Raw genomic sequence first — 20,322 nt, forward strand, 5'->3', positions numbered from 1 at the left:
ACTGAAACTGCACCGCCATCAACCTCAAGGTTCTCCAGAGGGTGGTGCGGTCTGCACAACCCATCACTGGGGGAATACTACCTGCTCTCCAGGACACCTACAGCACCCGATGTCACAGGAAGGCCAAAAAGATCAAAAGACAACAACCACCAATGCCTGTTCACCCCACTACTATCCAGAAGGCGAGGTCAGTACAGGTGCATCAAAGCTGTGACCGAGAGACTGAAAAACAACTTCTATCTCAAGGCCATCAGACTGTTTAACAGCCATCGCTAACGCAGAGAGGCTGCTGCCTACATACAGACTGAAATCATTGGCCACTTTAGTAAATGGATCACTAGTCACTTTAAATAGTGCCATTTTAATCATGTTTACATATCTTACATTACTCATTTCATATGTATATACTGTATTTTATACCATCTATTGCATCTTGCCTATACCGCTCAGCCATCGCTCATCCATATATTGATCTGTACATATTCTTATTCCATCCCATTAGATTTGTGTGTATTAGGTAGTTGTTGTGGAATTGTTAGATTACTGCACTGTTGGAACTAGAAGCACACGTATTTTGCTACACTAGCATTAACATCTGCTAACCATGTGTATGTGACCAATAAAATGTGATTTGATTTGCAGAGGTTATCTGGATGGACGACCGCGACAGGTACAGACATGCAGAGGTTATCTGGATGGACTACCACGACAGGTACAGACATGCAGAGATTATCTGGATGGACTACCACGACAGGCACAGATATGCAGAGGTTATCTGGATGGACGACCGCGACAGGTACAGACATGAGGTTATCTGGATGGACTACCACGACAGGTACAGACATGAGGTTGTCTGGATGGATGAACACGACAGGCACAGACATGAGGTTATCTGGATGGACGAACACGACAGGTACAGACATGAGGTTATCCTTAAGGCCATAGGGCAGTCATGTCATTTTGTCCACCAGTCTCACGGTAATTGACCATTAAGTAACATAAACATATGTTGCATCTCCTGGCTTCCACACAGCCTACAAGCCACAGATGCAGACCTTTGGAACATCTACATTTTATCAAGTCAAATGAATCCATGTAATATAGCCTACACCTTCACAATAAATCCATTATTTATTTTAGATAGGTCTAAAGAAACATGATACGAAGAAGAACATAATAGCATGTCCTGAGTCTTCCTCATGTTAGGCCCTGATCTGGCTATGCCATATGTCTATGGGCTACACTAGTTCATTTAGCACATAAGATTTGCTTAGAATTCCCGTGGCATTATTTTATAGTAAGAATAATACAATTGAACATACCTTAGCTGAATAAAATAGAAAGGATATTTTCACAGGGAGTGCTGTGTTGAGCGGTTAACAAAGTGATCATTTTAAACAGGTCCTCCTATATGCTCAATTTAGAGTTATTTATGCAACATTAGTTGTTATACAAACCTTATAACGTTTTAGAAATCAAAACATATAGCCCCAGGCTGCATGATGCGACTTTAACGATGATTTGAAAAAAGTTGCATGAAAGGAATGCATTCTGCCGTTTCTCCCACAGGCTGCACACCCAGTCTCTCACAATTTGACAAGCACTTGATCATATTCTCACCCATCAGTCTATTCTCAGTTTAATCTGGTCTTTAGAGATAGGCTACAGTATTAATATAACTGCAGACGCTAGCCGTCATTCACAAGTGATAATATTGTCACTCATCAGACTATTCTCAGTTGAATCTAGTCTTTACATATAGGCTATAGTATTAATATTTGAGGGATTATTTATTTATTTAGGCCCACAAAAAAGTCATCCGTAGCCTGCACTGGAACAGAGAATGGAGTAAGCACCTCCTGTGATCAAATGTTCATCTGCCAGATAGGCTGCTCCAGTTGTAAAGCGGATTAATGTGCTTCATTTCAACAATTGAGCAATAAATATAACAGCAAGAGAAAGCTGGGATCCTCTTTAACATAGTGGCCAGTTTTCACACGTGATTGCGCAAATGACTGGGCTTCTCTAAGCACTGAAGGCTATTGGCCTATAGGCTACCCTTAAGAGTTATTTGGCCACTTTGTGATAGAAACATTAGAACATGAAGGCCTATGACATGATGCCTGCCACTATGATTTGAAAAAAGAATGCATGTGCTGTTTCTTGCCTTAGACTGCAGACACTAGGCATCATTTACAAGTGCTAATATTGTCCCCCATCAGACTATATTCTCAGTTTAATCTTGTTATGTATATTACATAATAGATGTGTTAATTTAGTTTTGGTTTAGAATGAGCCATCAAGCACCTGTCAGAACAGGTGCAGGGGAGGGGAAGAAAATACACATAATCCATATGTACTTAAATAGCAAAGCCAGGTAAGCTATTCCAGTTGTAAAGTGAGGCCATCAAAACTCTGTTTTCTCATGCAATTAGCCTATACAAATGTTGTGCAACATGGGCTTATAGGAACTCTTATTTCAATCCATGCATCAACCAGCTATGAGGAGCAGGCTATCGCTGCACAACAGGTTTGATTTTATTTTATTAGGATCTCCATTAGCTGATGCCAGTGGCGACAGCTAGTCTTACTGGGGTCCGACATGTAAGGAAAAGCAGCCAACAAGTGCTCACCATATGTGGTGGGAACTCCTTCAAAACTGTTGCAAAAGCATTCCTCATTAAGCTGGTTGAGAGAATGCCGAAACTGTCAAACCTGTCATCAAGGCAAAGGATGGTGTGACGACGGGAAGCAAGTTCAGGGAGTGAGAGTTTTAATAAATATACGGAACGTAATACAAAACAAGAAACTCAAACAGCGCACACAGACAAGAAACAGAAACAATGATGCCTGGGACAGGAACCAAAGGGAGTGACATATATAGGGATGGTAATCAGGGAAGTGATGGAGTCCAGGTGAGTCTGACGACACGCAGGTGCGTGTAACGATGGTGACAGGTGTGCGCCATAACGAGCACCCTGGTGACCTAGAGATCGGAGGGAGCACAAGTGACAGGTGGCTACTTTGAAGAATCTCAAATGTAAAATATATTTTGATTTGTTTCACAATTTAAAACATAACATTTACTACATGATTCCATATGTGTTATTTCATAGTTTTGATGTCTTCACGATTATTCTACAATGTAGAAAATAGTAAAAATAAAGAAAAACCCTGGAATGAGTGAGTAGGTGTGTCCAAACATTTGACTGGTACTTTATATCCCTGTAATATCATTCCTACATGACCCTAACCCAATATATCCCAGTAATATTACTTATTGTAGATTACCATTGCTTTTGGGCAACCAGTAATACACATTGGATGGCGCCAATACACTCTTCTGGATGGATTCAGCAAGCTTCTCACCATCCTGATGAGGAGGAAGACGGGAAACATTTAATAATGATGACATGTATTGTATTTGTATTTATTATGATCCTTATTAGTTCCTGCCAAAGCAGCAGCTACTCTTCCTGGGGCCCAGGAACAATTAAACAATTAAATATATGTAAATATATATGAAGTTTATAACATTTTATAAACATTACAATACATTCACAGATTTCACAACACACTGTGTGCCCTCAGGCCCCTACTCCACCACTACCACATATCTACAGTACTAAATCCATGTGTGTGTATGCATGTGTCTGTGCCAATGTTTGTGTTGCTAGCATATGGTTAAACTCCATTTATGAGATACCTTTGAAAGCAGACAAAATACATGTCTTCAATTTATCAAGTAAGACCCTGACATCAGCTCACCTCCGTGTTCTCAATAAGGGGTTATAACCCTGACATCAGCTCACCTCAGTGTTCTCAATAAGGGGTTATAACCCTGACATCAGCTCACCTCCGTGTTCTCAATAAGGGGTTATAACCCTGACATCAGCTCACCTCAGTGTTCTCAATAAGGGGTTATAACCCTGACATCAGCTCACCTCCGTGTTCTCAATAAGGGGTTACAACCCTGACATCAGCTCACCTCAGTGTTCTCAATAAGGGGTTATAACCCTGACATCAGCTCACCTCCGTGTTCTCAATAAGGGGTTATAACCCTGACATCAGCTCACCTCAGTGTTCTCAATAAGGGGTTATAACCCTGACATCAGCTCACCTCAGTGTTCTCAATAAGGGGTTATAACCCTGACATCAGTTCACCTCAGTGTTCTCAATAAGGGGTTATAACCCTGACATCAGCTCACCTCAGTGTTCTCAATAAGGGGTTACAACCCTGACATCAGTTCACCTCAGTGTTCTCAGTAAGAGGTTATAACCCTGACATCAGTTCACCTCAGTGTTCTCAGTAAGAGGTTATAACCCTGACATCAGCGCACCTCAGTGTTCTCAATAAGGGGTTATGACCCTGACATCAGTTCACCTCAGTGTTCTCAATAAGGGGTTATGACCCTGACATCAGTTCACCTCAGTGTTCTCAATAAGGGGTTATGACCCTGACATCAGCTCACCTCAGTGTTCTCAATAAGGGGTTATAACCCTGACATCAGCTCACCTCAGTGTTCTCAATAAGGGGTTATAACCCTGACATCAGCTCACCTCAGTGTTCTCAATAAGGGGTTATAACCCTGACATCAGCTCACCTAAGTGTTCTCAATAAGGGGTTATGACCCTGACATCAGCTCACCTCAGTGTTCTCAATAAGGGGTTATCATTTCTACCCACTGAATACATTAATGACTTTGATGTTTAGATGGATCTACTCAACTTTTCCGTAATCTGAGATTCCGTGAGTTTTTTTATAAGAGTGAAATTTACATGACTCCACTTGAAATGTCCTCATCAGTTTAAAAACATTGACCCCTAGTGGTCTGAATATTGACTTTGATCTCTGGCCCTTCTTATGAACAAGTCTTATAAATATATATATTCTTTCTAAAGCATATCAGCATACACCCAATATGTCCCCCCTGTTGATGATGCTTATTATGCATTTATGGTTAAACGAAAATATTACATGTAACACATTTTTTTAGGAAATAGGAAACAATTAAATATATATATATGAAATTGAATTAAACAATAATGTATGTTGATGCTAATATTATGTACAATATTTAATTATGTTTCCATATGATAATATTCAATATACTATAAATGATTGTTTTTTAACAGTTTTACTCAATTCATTCATTTTAGCCAAGATTTAAAGTTGAACTTCTAGCCTTTGTTTTAGAGGTGACGGGAGTACAGCAGCAAAGTGTAAGAGGGGTAGGTGGGATTGGTTAAGGTGTTTTGCCCTACAGTCAGTTTGAGGCATGGGCTACCTGGACAGGGAGACTGTCATGGTCTTTCATGCTTGAGTGCAGTGCCTGTCGGCATGCGCCCAATCTCTGGTGGCAGTTGTTTTATGTCAATATTTAGGGCCATTATGGAAGAGCCTAATTATACCAAGCCTATGTATTCACATTATCTACTACAGTGTCTATCAACGATGATGACAATTGCATCAAAACAGTGTTGCTGACTGTTAGCGTTAGCTATAGTTGACGCTAACAACAGATATCACATGACTCTGGACTGAAGAAGGTTAGCTATCTAAATGGGACATGGTAACGACATCTGGTAACGACATCCCCATACCTTATACTCGGTCTCCAACACACTGGACCAAGTTCAGGAGATTTTGTAAAGGGACGACACGTCTGCACAATAATTATCAGCGCTCATGTCACCATGTACATACGCTGAATGCAAAACGTTGTGCTATTGTGGAAGTAATATTAGTTGGACAATTGTTTTCATGGCAGTTAGAAGTACAAGTAACACACCATTATAGCTCGGTTTCTGACGCCACCTTGTGGCAGTTTTATGTTACTGCAATCAGATTTGTGTTTTTCAGATGTGAAGCAAGAGGATTTATTGCGCTCAAAATCTGTCAGTGAGATCAGTGGCAGAACTAGAGTTTTATACAAGGGGTGGCCAATGCTACTTCACCCTAACCTGGCATCTAAGGAGCATGAATGAATCCTATGATTGCGGATTAGAGGTAGAAGTGATAATTCACTTAACCCGGAGTTGTTCAATGTGGCAGATAGTGTGGTCCAAAAGGGTTACTTCACTAGAATTCTTTAATATACTATGACTAGTCAGTGTCTCTACCTCGGAACTGCAGCTCAATGTCTTTCTTTCTTTCTCTCTCTCTCTCACACACACACACCTGAGAGACTTGTGTCACTCTGTTTTCATGAATATAGCCTTCCCTGTAGCTCAGTTGGTAAAGCATGGTGTTTGCAACGCCAAGGTTGTGAGTTCGATTCCCACGGGGGGCCAGCACAGAATTTTTTTTAATGAAATGTATGCATTCACTACTGTAAGTTGCTCTGGATAAGAGCGTCTGCTAAATGACTAAAATGTAAATGTAATATATAATCTGGGTCGATAAGTGTTGAACATCCAAAATATTTTCAGAAAATAAAACTCAAGCACCAAGGAGATAAGATTGCAATTTATGTAACACACAAATGCTTAGTTTATTTACAAAAAAACACAATGCAATTTGACATACCAGGTATTAAGCAGAAATGGCCTTGAAAAAAATATTTATATTTGGTGTCCATCAATATTACAAACTTACAGTGTCATATTTATGCTCATATATATTATGTTAACTAATAGCAAAGAAACGTTTTGGAATTGGCCTAATCAAGACCATATTAAATCTGTGTAACATGATACCCTTTGGATTTATCATTTTAGAATGTCAGTGTGCTAGCTAGTACTAGCTAGCCTAAGTGCCCAAATTATCCTAGGTAGATTTAAAACAGCATAATTCTGTGGTTCTGGTGAGAACTGGCAAAATGTTTCACAAACTCATCCATGTTGAGGGAGCGTGCCCTCCTTGACTCAACACTGAGAATTCCGAAGTGACTTAACCTGTCATCAACCATTGTTGTCCTAAGGTGGGGTTTAATCAGTTTTTGTCACGCCCTGGCCATAGAGAGGGTTTTGTTCTCTATTTTGGTTAGGCCAGGGTGTGACTAGGGTGGGCGTTCTATGTTCCTTTTTCTATGTTTTTGTATTTCTTTGTTTTAGGCCGAGTATGGTTCCTAATCAGAGGTGGCTGTCTATCGTTGTCTCTGATTAGGAATCATACTTAGGCAGCCTTTTCCCACCTGTGCTTTGTGGGATCTTGTGTTTGTGTAGCTGCCTGTGAGCAGCCCAGAACATCACCCTTCGTTTTCTTCTGTATTGTTTTGGTGAGTTTTGTATTTATTAAACATGTGGAACTCTAACCACGCTGCGCCTTGATCTACTCCTTTAGACGATCGTGACAGAAGATCCCACCAACAGAAGACCAAGCAGCGTTTTTTGAAGCATCGGGGGGAAGGATGGACATGGCAGTTGGACCGTCAACTCTGGGAGGACAAGCGAAGGGAGCTATGGGAACCTGAGGCAGCCCCCCAATTTTTTTTTGGGGGGGGCATACGGGTAGTTTGGCTGGGCCAAGGGTTAGCCCTAAGCCAACTCCCCGTGCTTATTATGGGGAGCGTTTGGCCTGGAGAGCACTGTGCTATGCGGAAGTGCGCACGGTCTCGCCCATCCGCATGCACAGACCGGTGGGGTCGATACCGCAAGTGCCATGCTAGAGTGGGCATCGAGCCAGGACGGGTTGTGCAGGCCGTGCGCTCCAGACCTCCAGTGCGTCTCCAGGACCCGGTCTATCCTGTGCCTGCGCCTAGAACCAGGCCTCCTGCATGTCTCCCCAGCCTGGTGAGTCCTGTGCCTGCACCCAGAGCCAGGCCTCCTGCATGTCTCCCCAGCCTGGTGAGTCCTGTGCCTGCGCCCAGAGCCAGGCCTCCTGCAAGTCTCACCAACCTGGTGAGTCCTTTGCCTGCGCCCAGAGCCAGGCCTCCTGCATGTCTCCCCTGCCTGGTGAGTCCTGTGCCTGTGCCCAGAGCCAGGCCTCCTGCATGTCTCCCCAGCCTGGTGAGTCCTGTGCCTGTGCTCAGAGCCAGGCCTCCTGCAAGTCTCCCCAGCCTGGTGAGTCCGGTGCCTGCTCCCAGAGCCAGGCCTCCTGCAAGTCTCCCCAGCCTGATGCGTCCTGTGCCTGCTCCCAGAGCCAGGCCTCCTGCATGTCTCCCCAGTCTGGTGCGTCCTGTGCCTGCTCCCAGAGCCAGGCCTCCTGCATGTCTCCCCAGCCTGGTGCGTCCTGTGCCTGCGCCAGAGTCGCCCGCCTGTCCGGAGCTGCCAGAGTCGCCCGCCTGTCCGGAGCTGCCAGAGTCGCCCGCCTGTCCGGGGCCCGCTGCGAGGGTCCCCAGTCCGGGGTCGGCGGCGAGGGTCCCCACTCCAGAGGCGCCACCTAAGTGGGCCAAGCCGAAGATGGAGCGGGGTCCACGTCCCGCACCAGAGCCGCTGCTGTAAGGAAAGCCCACCCGGACCCTCCCCTTTAGAGTCAGGTTTTGCGGCTGGAGTCCGCATCTTTGGGGGGGGGGGGGTACTGTCATGCCCTGGCCATAGAGAGGGTTTTGTTCTCTATTTTGGTTAGGCCAGGGTGTGACTAGGGTGGGCGTTCTATGTTCCTTTTTCTATGTTTTTGTATTTCTTTGCTTTGGGCCGAGTATGGTTCCTAATCAGAGGCAGCTGTCTATCGTTGTCTCTGATTAGGAATCATACTTAGGCAGCCATTTCCCACCTGTGCTTTGTGGGATCTTGTGTTTGTGTAGCTGCCTGTGAGCAGCCCAGAACATCACCCTTCGTTTTCTTCTGTATTGTTTTGGTGAGTTTCGTATTTATTAAACATGTGGAACTCTAACCACGCTGCGCCTTGATCTACTCCTTTAGACGATCGTGACAGTTTTTAAAGCTGAGACGCTTCTCTCGCAAGAAGCACTGCTGACTGGTGTAACAACAGAAATCTTACAAGGTCGAAATAGCTCATGGAATACCTTTTTATAAGGTTCTAGAAACACAACAAAGTCAAAGAGAGTAGACGGTCTGTCCCTTCCACTATTCTCTCTCCCATCAAGAAGCCGCTTAGTTTGGTGAACCTCATGTTTGAGGTCCTCTAAATCTGACTCAAAGGTCTGAGCAAAGGCAAACAGAGGCTCCTCATTCAAGAATGTTGTACTCTTTGGGTTGAGAGACTGGACCCCTTGCATTATCTCGCAATTCTTCTTTGAAAAACGCCTCTGCAGCTCAGCTGTGAGATTGTCAAGCACCTGATAAAAGACCTGCTGCATCTAAGCTTTCAGCTGACCGAAAGTGTAAAACGCTTTCGTGGATGGCCCCGTTTGTAATAGTACCTCACAACTAAAGACATTTGTTATTTTTTCTTTAAATCTTTGGTTTCATCTGCAATTACACAAAAAACGTCACTTTCTTTTACTTCTCTTATTATTTCACTTTGTACCAGCTCAGCCCTCAAGAACTTCCTTCTGGATTTGGTGGCTTGTGTACTTAGCATTGCCACATGCATTCATCCTTTTCTCTATGAGAGGGTCATGCTTTGCTATTTCTTCTAAGATTGTCAAAAAATAACCCTTGTTGTGAGAGTCATCAGACTCCCAATGACCTCTCTGCGGTATATTTTGAGTGGCAGTTAGTAGGAGCACATCTGCAATTGTTTTAATGTAAGTACAGTTTTCCTCCACTTTCTTTTTCTGGTCCTCATTTATGACATCTAACATTGATGAGTTGCTGTTAATAGCAAGTTTATGCTGATTCCAAGCATACTGTACATAGCATTGATATGATGCTCTGCCTTCGAATGGAGATTAAACTCAGAATCTTTAAACAGCACCTTTATCCAGTTACAAAAACCTGACAGTGATGTGAAGGCAGATCGTCACTCCCTGACGAAGGCCATGCAGCCGTAACGCGTTGGATTTTTTTAAACCTTGTTTCTATTGAACATGCCATACTAATAAAGGCATTTTAATTCTTTATACGAAGAGTGCCTTGGTCCTCCTTTCTTTTTGATGACCAATTCACCCCCTTTACCAAAGAGCACCTTCTGTCTACCAAAATGTACTATTGTGTACCTCAGTAGCGCTTCCCTTCCTCCTTTTTCTACTACCAGATCCAGGTGTATTGGGCAGAGAAAAATGCCTACAGGCGAAACAATAAATTGAATCTTGACTTACAGAATATTCAAGCCATGAATTGTCCTTATACCAGGAGCTGTTGAAAGCCCTTTTCCTAGTATGATACTGAGTTCTGGAAAATGTTTTCCAACACGGCTGTTACAGGACCCCTGAATCTTGAAATGTCTGAAATACATGTTAAATAATGTGTCATATCGCTATGGAAATGTATAATTAAGGGATCCACAAGATTAGATACAAAAATGTGTAGTTTAAAGTATAGGCCCGGCCTACCATTGGGTCCTTTTGGAACAGAAGTCTGATACTTTTGGAACAGAAGTCTGATATCTCTCCCTTTCTTTTCATGTTTAATTGACCCTATGCAAAAATAAGACCGTCTATGGTTACATCTAAGCATCCAATTACCCACATTTTAGTCCAATCTCAATCACAAATCCCCATTATCATAACTGTACGTTAAAATCAAGTTACTAGTTAGATCATGGCTAGCCCTACTCTGCAGTAAGTAACTTAGCTAGCAATAATTTCTTACACATTTACGACAGCAAACAGGCAATCTGCAAATTGTGGTAATCTTTTGAGTAACGTTAACAGATTGATAATAACAATTGTTTGTTTTGAGTTCAAGTACGAAAATCTAACTGAGCTAATGGATTTGAAATTTCTGAATGTTAACTTGCTGAACACTGACAGCTGTAGCCTACTAGTTACCCCACATTATCTAAACATTCATATATTGTAATATGATGCTTTCACCAATTGCGAAAAGAGCTTGTGGAGCTGTGGAAATTTTCTCTCTTCTTCTTCTGTATCTCGCAACCAACGTTAATATTCCCTCTTCCTCGTCCTTGATTTGAAACATGCGCCGAAGAACATCAGAATAAATGCTTATTTCAACAAGAGGTGAAATGAGATGTCAATCAGCATCAAACTGCCAGTAGCGAATAAAATTTTGGGATGGCACCCGGGGTGGCCAATCAGATGTCAGGGGTGTCCAGTGCCACCCCGGACACCCCTCTAGCTCCGCCCCTGAGTGAGATAAACCCTTTTTTGTATGGGCCTTCCCTGTGGCTCAGTTGGTAGAGCATGGTGTTTGCAACGCCAGGGTTGTGGGTTTGATTCCCACGGGGGGCCAGTAAAAAAAAATAATAATAATTTAAAAAAAATAATAGAAAAAAAAACTAAAAAATTATAAAAAGAAAAATAAACAAATAAAAATATAAAAAATAAAATAAAAAATGCATGAAATGAAAATTAAATGTATGCATTCACTACTGTAAGTCGCTCTGGATAAGAGCGTCTGCTAAATGACTAAAATGTAAATGTAAAATGTATGGAGGCCTATGAGAAAGTTTCTAATTACATGACTTTTATTTGATCGAATTGAATTTTCGTAATGTTTAGGCTGTTACAAATGTAATGATATAAGTGGATGCACGTGGCATTCCGGCAACTTTGAGAAGTTCACACTGTATCTGCCCTCTCATTGGCTAGATGATCCCACCTGATCTCTCCTGCCTTCAATCATTGAGAACATGTGTTTCCATTGTTAGAGCGGTCACTTGGCTATCTTGTTAATATAATAGATCATCTTTGGTTTCTTTCTTCTTCTTCTTTGAGGTTTTATGACAAACTACAACCCCATAAAAGGAGTATTGCCACCACCGACTATGTGGGATGAAAACAATAAGATCTCTAAAACATAGGGGAACTCCTACGGCTTGGAGTTCAAAGGCGTCCTCATGCTTCCCAACCGAAACAGTTCGGTAGAGTTTGTGCATATATTAAAAAAACATTTGGTGACGTATTTGTTTTGAACTTCAGCAAGTTTTTTTTTTCAGAGCCAATGTCTACACCCCTTCGTCAATGGTTGGTCAATGTTGGGGATTCTTCAATAAAGTCTTTGCTATCATTCAATGAGAGATGACTTGTTTTCGTGCACATTTTTTAATAGAAAAATACTGCACCAAACATCTTTGTTTGATGCAAAATTTTGCAACTGGCGTGGGTTGCAGGACGATGCCCTGTCGGAGCTCAGTGGGATCTCCAACTATATCTTTGTCAATGCCAGAGGCTTCTTCGGGGAAACATGACCAAGGAGGGAGGGAGCACTGGAGATGGCCAGGAGGACCCTGCAGGCTGTACGAACTCTGAAGATAAGTGGGGGGCAATCAATTCACATATGATGTCCAGGTCACAGCTGGGGGCTGAGGGGGGTCTGTAACAAGTGGCAACAGTAAGAGACTTATTTCTGGAAAAGTGGATTTTTAAAAGTAGAAGCTCGAACTGTTTGGGCACAGACCTGGATAGCATGGCAGAACTCTGCAGACTATCTCTGCAGTAGATTGCAACTCTGCCCCCTTTGCCAGTTCTATCTTGGCGGAAAATATTGTAGTTGGGGATGGAAATTTCAGAATTTTTGGTGGCCTCAGCCAGGATTCAGACACGGCTAGGACATCAGGGTTGGCAGAGTGTGCTAAAGCAGGGAATAAAACAAACTGAGGGAGGAGGCTTCTGATATTAACATGCATGAAACCAAGGCTTTAACGGTTATGGAAGTCAACAAATGATAGCGCCTGGGGAATAGGAGTGGAACTGGGGGCTACAGGGCCTGGGTTAACCTCTATATCACCAGAGGAACACAGAGGAGGAGTAGGATAAGGGTACAGCAAAAGGATATAAGAACTGGTCGTCTAGTGCGTTGGGAACAGAGAATAAAAGGAGCAGATTTCTGGGCGTGGTAGAATAGCTTCAGGGCATAATGTACAGACAAGGGTATGGTAGGATGTGGGCACAGTGAAGGTAAACCTAGGCGTTGAGTGACGATGAGAGAGGTTTCGTCTCTGGAGGAACCAGTTAAGCCAGGTGTAGTCTGCATGTGTGTGGGGTGGGACAAAAGAGCTATCTAAGGCATGTTGAGCGGGACTGAGGGCTCTACCGTGAAATAAAACAATAAAAACTAGCCGAGACAGCAGTAGACAAGGCATATTGACTTTAGAGAGAGGCATAAAGCAATCACAGGTGTTGATTGGGAGAGCAAAGACAACAACAGGTAAATGGCGATGAATGGGCAGAGCGGGTCAGTTAGGTACATACAGGGCCTGAGTTCGAGGCTGGGGCAGACAGATAAACAAATGAGGTACATTGTTATTGAAACAGTCCAGGGGGCATCAGCTGTGTAGCCGAGTGATCATAGGGTCCAATGAAGAGCAATAGGTGAGTCAGGGGGCCGTTCGGTAGTCACTACTACGTTAGGCAAGTGGGGGACACAGCGTTCAGAGAGCTAGCGGGCCGGGGCTAGCAGATGGTTCTTTAGCGACATCGTAACGGAATACCGTAACGGAAGACCAGACCAGTCGATGGATCGGCGGGGCTCCGTGTCGACAATAAAGGCTCCAGGCCAATTGGCAAAAGAGGTATTGTAGCCCTAGAATTAGCTGGTATATGGGCCTAGCTCGAGGCTAGCTCAAGGCTAACTGGTGCTTGCTTCGGGACAGAGGCATTAGCTAACAGTAGCCACTCGTTTGCAGCTAGCTAGCTGCAATGATCCAGTGTAATGATCCGGAGCTGCAGGAATCTGGTGATGTGGTAGAAAGAAGCAGTCCGATATGCTCTGGGTTGGTATCACGCTGTGCAGACTGGCAGATATTGTCCGAGCTAAAGGTGAAGACCGCTATCCGTGGCTAACAAAGACTAGTAGCTAGTTAGCTGGCTAGCTCCTGATGGAGGTTCCAGTTAAAAGGAATACAAATAGCAGATCCGTACCACATTGGGTGAGGCGGGTTGCAGGAAAGTATATTTAGTTCGTAGATAGAAAGTGAGATTAAAATATATACGAAAAGAACCGGCTATTTGCACTGGATAAGACACGGGATAAGACAAAGACAAACACACGTCCGACTGCTACACCATCTTGGAAGTAATTAGTGAGATACGGTGTTCCAAACTGCCCATAAAACAATGTTCTTTTCTGGAGGGGTGTCATCATGACACGAGGGAAGTCTATTGATCCCGTCATTTCACCCTCCCTACTTACTGCTGGAATTAACACTGGGACCATAGAGTCACTCTCCCTCCTTACTGCTGGCATCAACACTGGGACCATAGAGAGTCACTCTCCCTCCTTACTGCTGGCATTAACACTGGGACCATACAGTCACACTCCCTCCTTATTGCTGGCATTAACACTGGGACCATACAGTCACTCTCCCTCCTTACTGCTGGCATTAACACTGGAACCATAGAGAGTCACTCTCCCTCCTTACTGCTGGCATTAACACTGGGACCATACAGTCACTCTCCCTCCTTACTGCTGGCATTGACACTGGAACCATAGAGAGTCACTCTCCCTCCTTACTGCTGGCATTAACACTGGGACCATACAGTCACTCTCCCTCCTTACTGCTGGCATTAACACTGGGACCATACAGTCACACTCCCTCCTTACTGCTGGCATTAACACTGGGACCATAGAGAGTCACTCTCCCTCCTTACTGCTGGCATTAACACTGGGACCATACAGTCACACTCCCTCCTTACTGCTGGCATTAACACTGGGACCATACAGTCACTCTCCCTCCTTACTGCTGGCATTAACACTGGGACCATAGAGAGTCACTCTCCCTCCTTACTGCTGGCATTAACACTGGGACCATACAGTCACACTCCCTCCTTACTGCTGGCATTAACACTGGGACCATAGAGAGTCACTCTCCCTCCTTACTGCTGGCATTAACACTGGGACCATACAGTCACTCTCCCTCCTCACTGCTGGCATTAACACTGGGACCATAGAGAGTCACTCTCCCTCCTTACTGCTGGCATTAACACTGGGACCATACAGTCACTCTCCCTCCTTACTGCTGGCATTAACACTGGGACCATACAGTCACTCTCCCTCCTTACTGCTGGCATTAACACTGGGACCATACAGTCACTCTCCCTCCTTACTGCTGGCATTAACACTGGGACCATACAGTCACTCTCCCTCCTTACTGCTGGCATTAACACTGGGACCATAGAGAGTAATGACACAACTAGACTTGGCAGCCCAGAACCAAGTCTCACGTGAGAGCAGCCAGCTACTCAAGGTTTCGTCATCACAAGAGACTAATACAGGCCGATGCCAGACCCTCTCTCCTCTTCTCAAGCCTCGTCTCTCAGACCAAACAGGTTGAGGCCAGACCATTCTCTCCTCTTCTCAAGCCTCGTCTCTCAGACCAAACAGGTTGAGGCCAGACCATTCTCTCCTCTTCTCAAGCCTCGTCTCTCAGACCAAACAGGCCGAGGCCAGACCATTCTCTCCTCTTCTCAAGCCTCGTCTCTCAGACCAAACAGGTTGAAGCCAGACCATTCTCTCCTCTTCTCAAGCCTCGTCTCTCAGACCAAACAGGTTGAAGCCAGACCATTCTCTCCTCTTCTCAAGCCTCGTCTCTCAGACCAAACAGGTTGAAGCCAGACCATTCTCTCCTCTTCTCAAGCCTCGTCCCTCAGACCAAACAGGTTGAAGCCAGACCATTCTCTCCTCTTCTCAAGCCTCGTCTCTCAGACCAAACAGGCCGAGGCCAGACCATTCTCTCCTCTTCTCAAGCCTCGTCTCTCAGACCAAACAGCCAGACCAATCTCTCCTCTTCTCAAGCCTCGTCCATCTCTGACATCGAAGCATCCATAATCAGTCATGATAATTCATTCGCAGAAATTAATTTCCCTATGACATGAGCGGTTCTCGTCATGACATAGTGCCGTGACGACGAGAGCAGCTATACGACTGATTTCTGCAGTCAATTTACTACTAATTAAGTAGGGGAGGATGTGTCATGGATCTCCTGTTAATATAAGGGTGTGTCTCTCTTTCTCTGTCCCCCTGCCAATCCTCTGCTGTTTTATTCTCCTACATTCACTGCGGTAACAAATTATCTAATTTATTTTTAATTATGTCTGTCAGTGTTCCTCAGTGTGATGTAGTTAGTTCATTTAATTGTCCTTCAAATTGTTCATACATTCATTCATGTACATGAGTCGATGCTTAGTTTCTTATTCTGTCCTGAGCCATTGTTTGCTCTCTCTCTCCCCACCACTAGCCCACTCATCTCTCTCTCTCACTGTCTCACCTCCCCCCATCTCCTCACTCTGTACGTTAATCAGAAAGGAATTGCTCGGTGCATGCTCTGTGTAGAGCCCACTCAGAGATAGAGACAATTGGTGTCATTTAGTAAAGTTTAGGCAAGTACCAATGATTCAAGGTCTTTAATTGAATGCCAAGCTCTTATCCCTTGCCGGGGTTTATGTTAAAACGATGTACAGGTAAAAGTGCCATTCAAGCTTTGCCTTCACAGAACACATTTTAGTGGTATTGTTATTAATGTGTGAGGCTCTCATTTCTTCTGAGCCAAAACCAAGGTCTCGATCCAATCAAGGAAAGGAGGGGTTTTTATACATATCCAGAATAGTGTCTGGACAAAAATAATCTAAAGTACACAGAAACAAAATCGAATCAATGTCATGCAGTTTGACACAATCCTTCATTGACTTTCACATGGTTTACGTCCCATGGAAGTGCTATTTATTTTGCATTATGGACAATCTAGTGAAGTTAATTCTGCCCTGAATACTGCAGTTATCACAGCCTGTAGGAGAGAGAGAGAGGGGAGAGGGAAAGCTAGAGGGGGAGAAGATGAGAGAGACATGAAAATGTCAAAATCAAGGAAGGGGGCTAGAGAAAGACCGAGATAGGGGTTTATACAGGCATGAACTATACAGCATTTTGGAGAGTGCTAGTGTGGGTTGTTGTTCCAGGGAGTGAACTACACAGGTTTCACATTATATTCCACTGAATGTTTGATCGAACCACCTGTTCTCACTGTGACCAGTTCACACCTGTCATACAGTAAGTACACAGCACAAATGCATCACCTTTATCAGGTGCACCCTCTTTTCATGTTTCCCTCCTCAGGCTGGTGGTTTCTAGTCCCTTGGCTGATGTCGTCCCCCACAACACCCCTCCACCTCTCTTGGACATCGAGGGGAACCTATGCCATCACATCCCTCCTGGACTCCTGACGGCGTGGGGGTTGGCTCCAGTACCTGGTGGACTGGAAAAGGTACGGTCCAGATGAGCGGTGTTAGGTTCCGCTGGGCGACATTCTAGATCTCAACATCATCTGAGATCTCGCTTTCAGGGGCCGTCCTCTTGGTCGGTGTCGTCCTGCGGCTGGAGACGTGCGTCAGGACGTCAGGAGTCCAGTAGTGATCTAACGACATAGGAGGGATGAGGTAGTATTCTATAACGTAGATGCAGGGAGTCAGGAAGCAAGTGCAGTTAGTGAGTTTAATAATAACGAGCATGCCGCGATACACAACAAGAGAAACGTCTGACATGGAAACATAAACAATACCACCTGATGACTGCTAACTAAAGAGTGCTATATAAAGGGTAAGTAATCAAGGGAGTAATGAAGTCTAGGTGTGACTGATGATGATGAGACGCAGGTGTGCATAATGATGGTTGCCAGGTGTGCGTAAAGATGGGTTGCCAGGACCGGTGGTTAGTAGACCTGTGACGTCGAGCTCCCGGAGTGGGGGAGATGATATGGATGTGACAGTCGCGTTCACGTGCTATCAGAGTTATTGGAAATTCATAGTTCCAACTGCGATGTTTCACTTGAACGACCCTCCAAGTTGGAATTACAAGTTGGAAAATTTGAGAAAATGTTGTTGCTCGAGTTGTCATGTGTGATGTTTCACCACTGACCTTTTAACTTGTCAACCAAAAGATGACAACAAATCCATTTGAGACAACTAAAACCTTATCAATATAGATAATGGGCCTTCCGAGTGGTGCAGTGGTCTAAGCCACTGTATCTCAGTACAAAAGGCATCACTGCAGTACCTGGTTTGAATCCAGGCTGCATCACATCTGGTCGGGTTTGGGAGTCCCAGAGAGCAGCGCACCGTTGGCTGTGGTATAACAATTTGTTCTTAATTCAGTTCCCTAGTTAAATAAAGGTTAACATATTGTCAATGTTAGGCAAGCTAGCTAACTTTATTTATTAGCAACGTCAGCTAGATTATCTAGCAAGCTAAAATCTTATTAGTTGAAGAATTGTTGTTCTGACCAAAAAGCACATGAATGAAACAAAGTCATATAACCGACATCACAACTAGGAAATAGGAAGTTATGGCGAGCATGTATATTTCATTAAATAACAAAAAATATCTTTAGCTTTACTGCTTGTCTGTAGGGAAATAACAAGTGTGGGAAGACCAAACCAGAGATTAGCAATAGTAACCATAGACATACTGAACCGTACATACTACATACAGCATTGTTGTAAACCCTAGTGGGAGCAAGACAGGTTGTACAGGTTTCATTTCTCCGGACAGATTTGGGTCTGGGTACTGAGATGTAGTTTCTATAATATCCTACTGAATGCTAGTTAATATTTTCAGTTTGCTTTGGAAGAGGAGAATACTCTTAAGGATTCCACATATATTATTTATTTCTTTGACAATATCAAAATATAATAGTTTTAAATCTGTTGATGGCTGTAGGATAGTTGCAGAGGAAGGATGTCAGGTAGGAGGAGAAGGAAATATGAATATGTGTCACTGTAGCTGTCAGCCAATCGAGTCATTTCCCCTGGGGAGAACCCTATGGAGTGTCCTGTTTATATTTTTTGCATAATCTCAGCACCAAATCTCACATGTGCTGGTCAGCCGCTGGCCAGCAGAATGAGATTACTGTCCTGATCCATTTTTGAAATTTAATTTTAACTAGGCAAGTCAGTTAAGAACAAATTCTTATTTACAATGATGGCCTACATCAGACGACGCTGGGCCAATTGTGTGCTGCCCTATGGGACTCCCAATCACAGCTGGTTGTGATACAGCCTGGAGTCAAACCAGGATATCTGTTGTGACACCTCTAGCACAGAGATGCAGTGCCTTAGACCGCTGCACCACTCAGGAGCCATCATGGAGTACAGATGCAGTGCCTTAGACCGCTGCACCACTCAGGAGCCATCATGGAGTACAGATGCAGTGCCTTAGACCGCTGCACCACTCAGGAGCCATCATGGAGTACCGATGCAGTGCCTTAGACTGCTGCACCACTCAGGAGCCATCATGGAGTACAGATGCAGTGCCTTAGACCGCTGCACCACTCAGGAGCCATCATGGAGTACAGATGCAGTGCCTTAGACCGCTGCACCACTCAGGAGCCATCATGGAGTACCGATGCAGTGCCTTAGACTGCTGCACCACTCAGGAGCCATCATGGAGTACAGATGCAGTGCCTTAGACCGCTGCGCCACTCAGGAGCAATCATGGAGTACCGATGCAGTGCCTTAGACTGCTGCGCCACTCAGGAGCCATCATGGAGTACAGATGCAATTAGCTGATGGAAATGAGCTATGTGGTATTGGTGTAATATTTATTGTGCGTTGCCCCTGACAACTAAATTCATAAAATACTATGATATTGGTTGTCACTTCATATTCAGAAAATTATTTGTATGTATGTATGTATGTATGTATGTATGTATGTATGTATGTATGTATGTATTGTGGCAAAGAAGGGGGTCGAGTGATAAATGGCAGATATGTGAGGGCAGAACTAATAAACGGGCTCTGCCCGATCACTAAAATGGCCACCCCGATCAGAACTACAGATCACAATTCCCAGAAGCAAAGGGAACCCTCAGAAGGTGGAGCCGACCCACAGATAAAAGGTCAAGAAAAACCAGGAAGAGAGAGAGAGGGCGGAAAGGATCTATGAACCATAGAGAAAGAGACAATCTACATTGGCTGGATTTATCGTGTACGAGCTGGACTGTTTTGGACTTACCTGTTGGCGTTTAGACCTGGACCTACGAGAACCAGATTTGTGTACCGAACCCTGCTATCCTTGACCTTACCTGCGGCCTGGGTGGACCAGGACAGCGAAACAAACACACAGGTACTGTCATGTTCGAAAGAACTTTCATTCTGGGCTGACTTTGGTGACAGTTTCCCACTTAATTTGTGACAAACGCTCCTAACTTTGAAGAGGTTTGCCACAGTATGTATGTATGTATGTATGTACATATGTGACACACTTGATATATATTTGCAATAATGCTGTATAAAACTAATAATTAAAATACTGAGCTGTATATTGTATGATTTTTTGTTTAACAAGTAATATATTATTTACGCAAAAAGGTAGAGGTCAAAATTGACGTCTCTAAAGATTCTTATGAATAAAATAGTCAAAAGTT

The 20,322-nt window shown here is 43.9% G+C and overlaps 1 protein-coding gene across 1 annotated transcript in view; it reads left to right on the forward strand.

Moving 5' to 3' along the window:
* Positions 1-653: 653 nt before the first annotated feature.
* LOC106583700 (leucine-rich repeat-containing protein 3-like) overlaps positions 654-20,322 on the forward strand; it is a 43,405-nt gene continuing 23,736 nt past the window's right edge. The window contains exons 1-2 of the mRNA XM_045705318.1: positions 654-913; positions 17,020-17,167. Of these exons, the coding sequence (XP_045561274.1) occupies positions 654-913; positions 17,020-17,167 (408 nt within the window). The remainder of the gene's footprint in view (positions 914-17,019; positions 17,168-20,322) is intronic.

This window comes from Salmo salar, chromosome ssa22 (genome assembly GCF_905237065.1).
Source record: "Salmo salar chromosome ssa22, Ssal_v3.1, whole genome shotgun sequence".
NCBI lineage: Eukaryota > Metazoa > Chordata > Actinopteri > Salmoniformes > Salmonidae > Salmo > Salmo salar.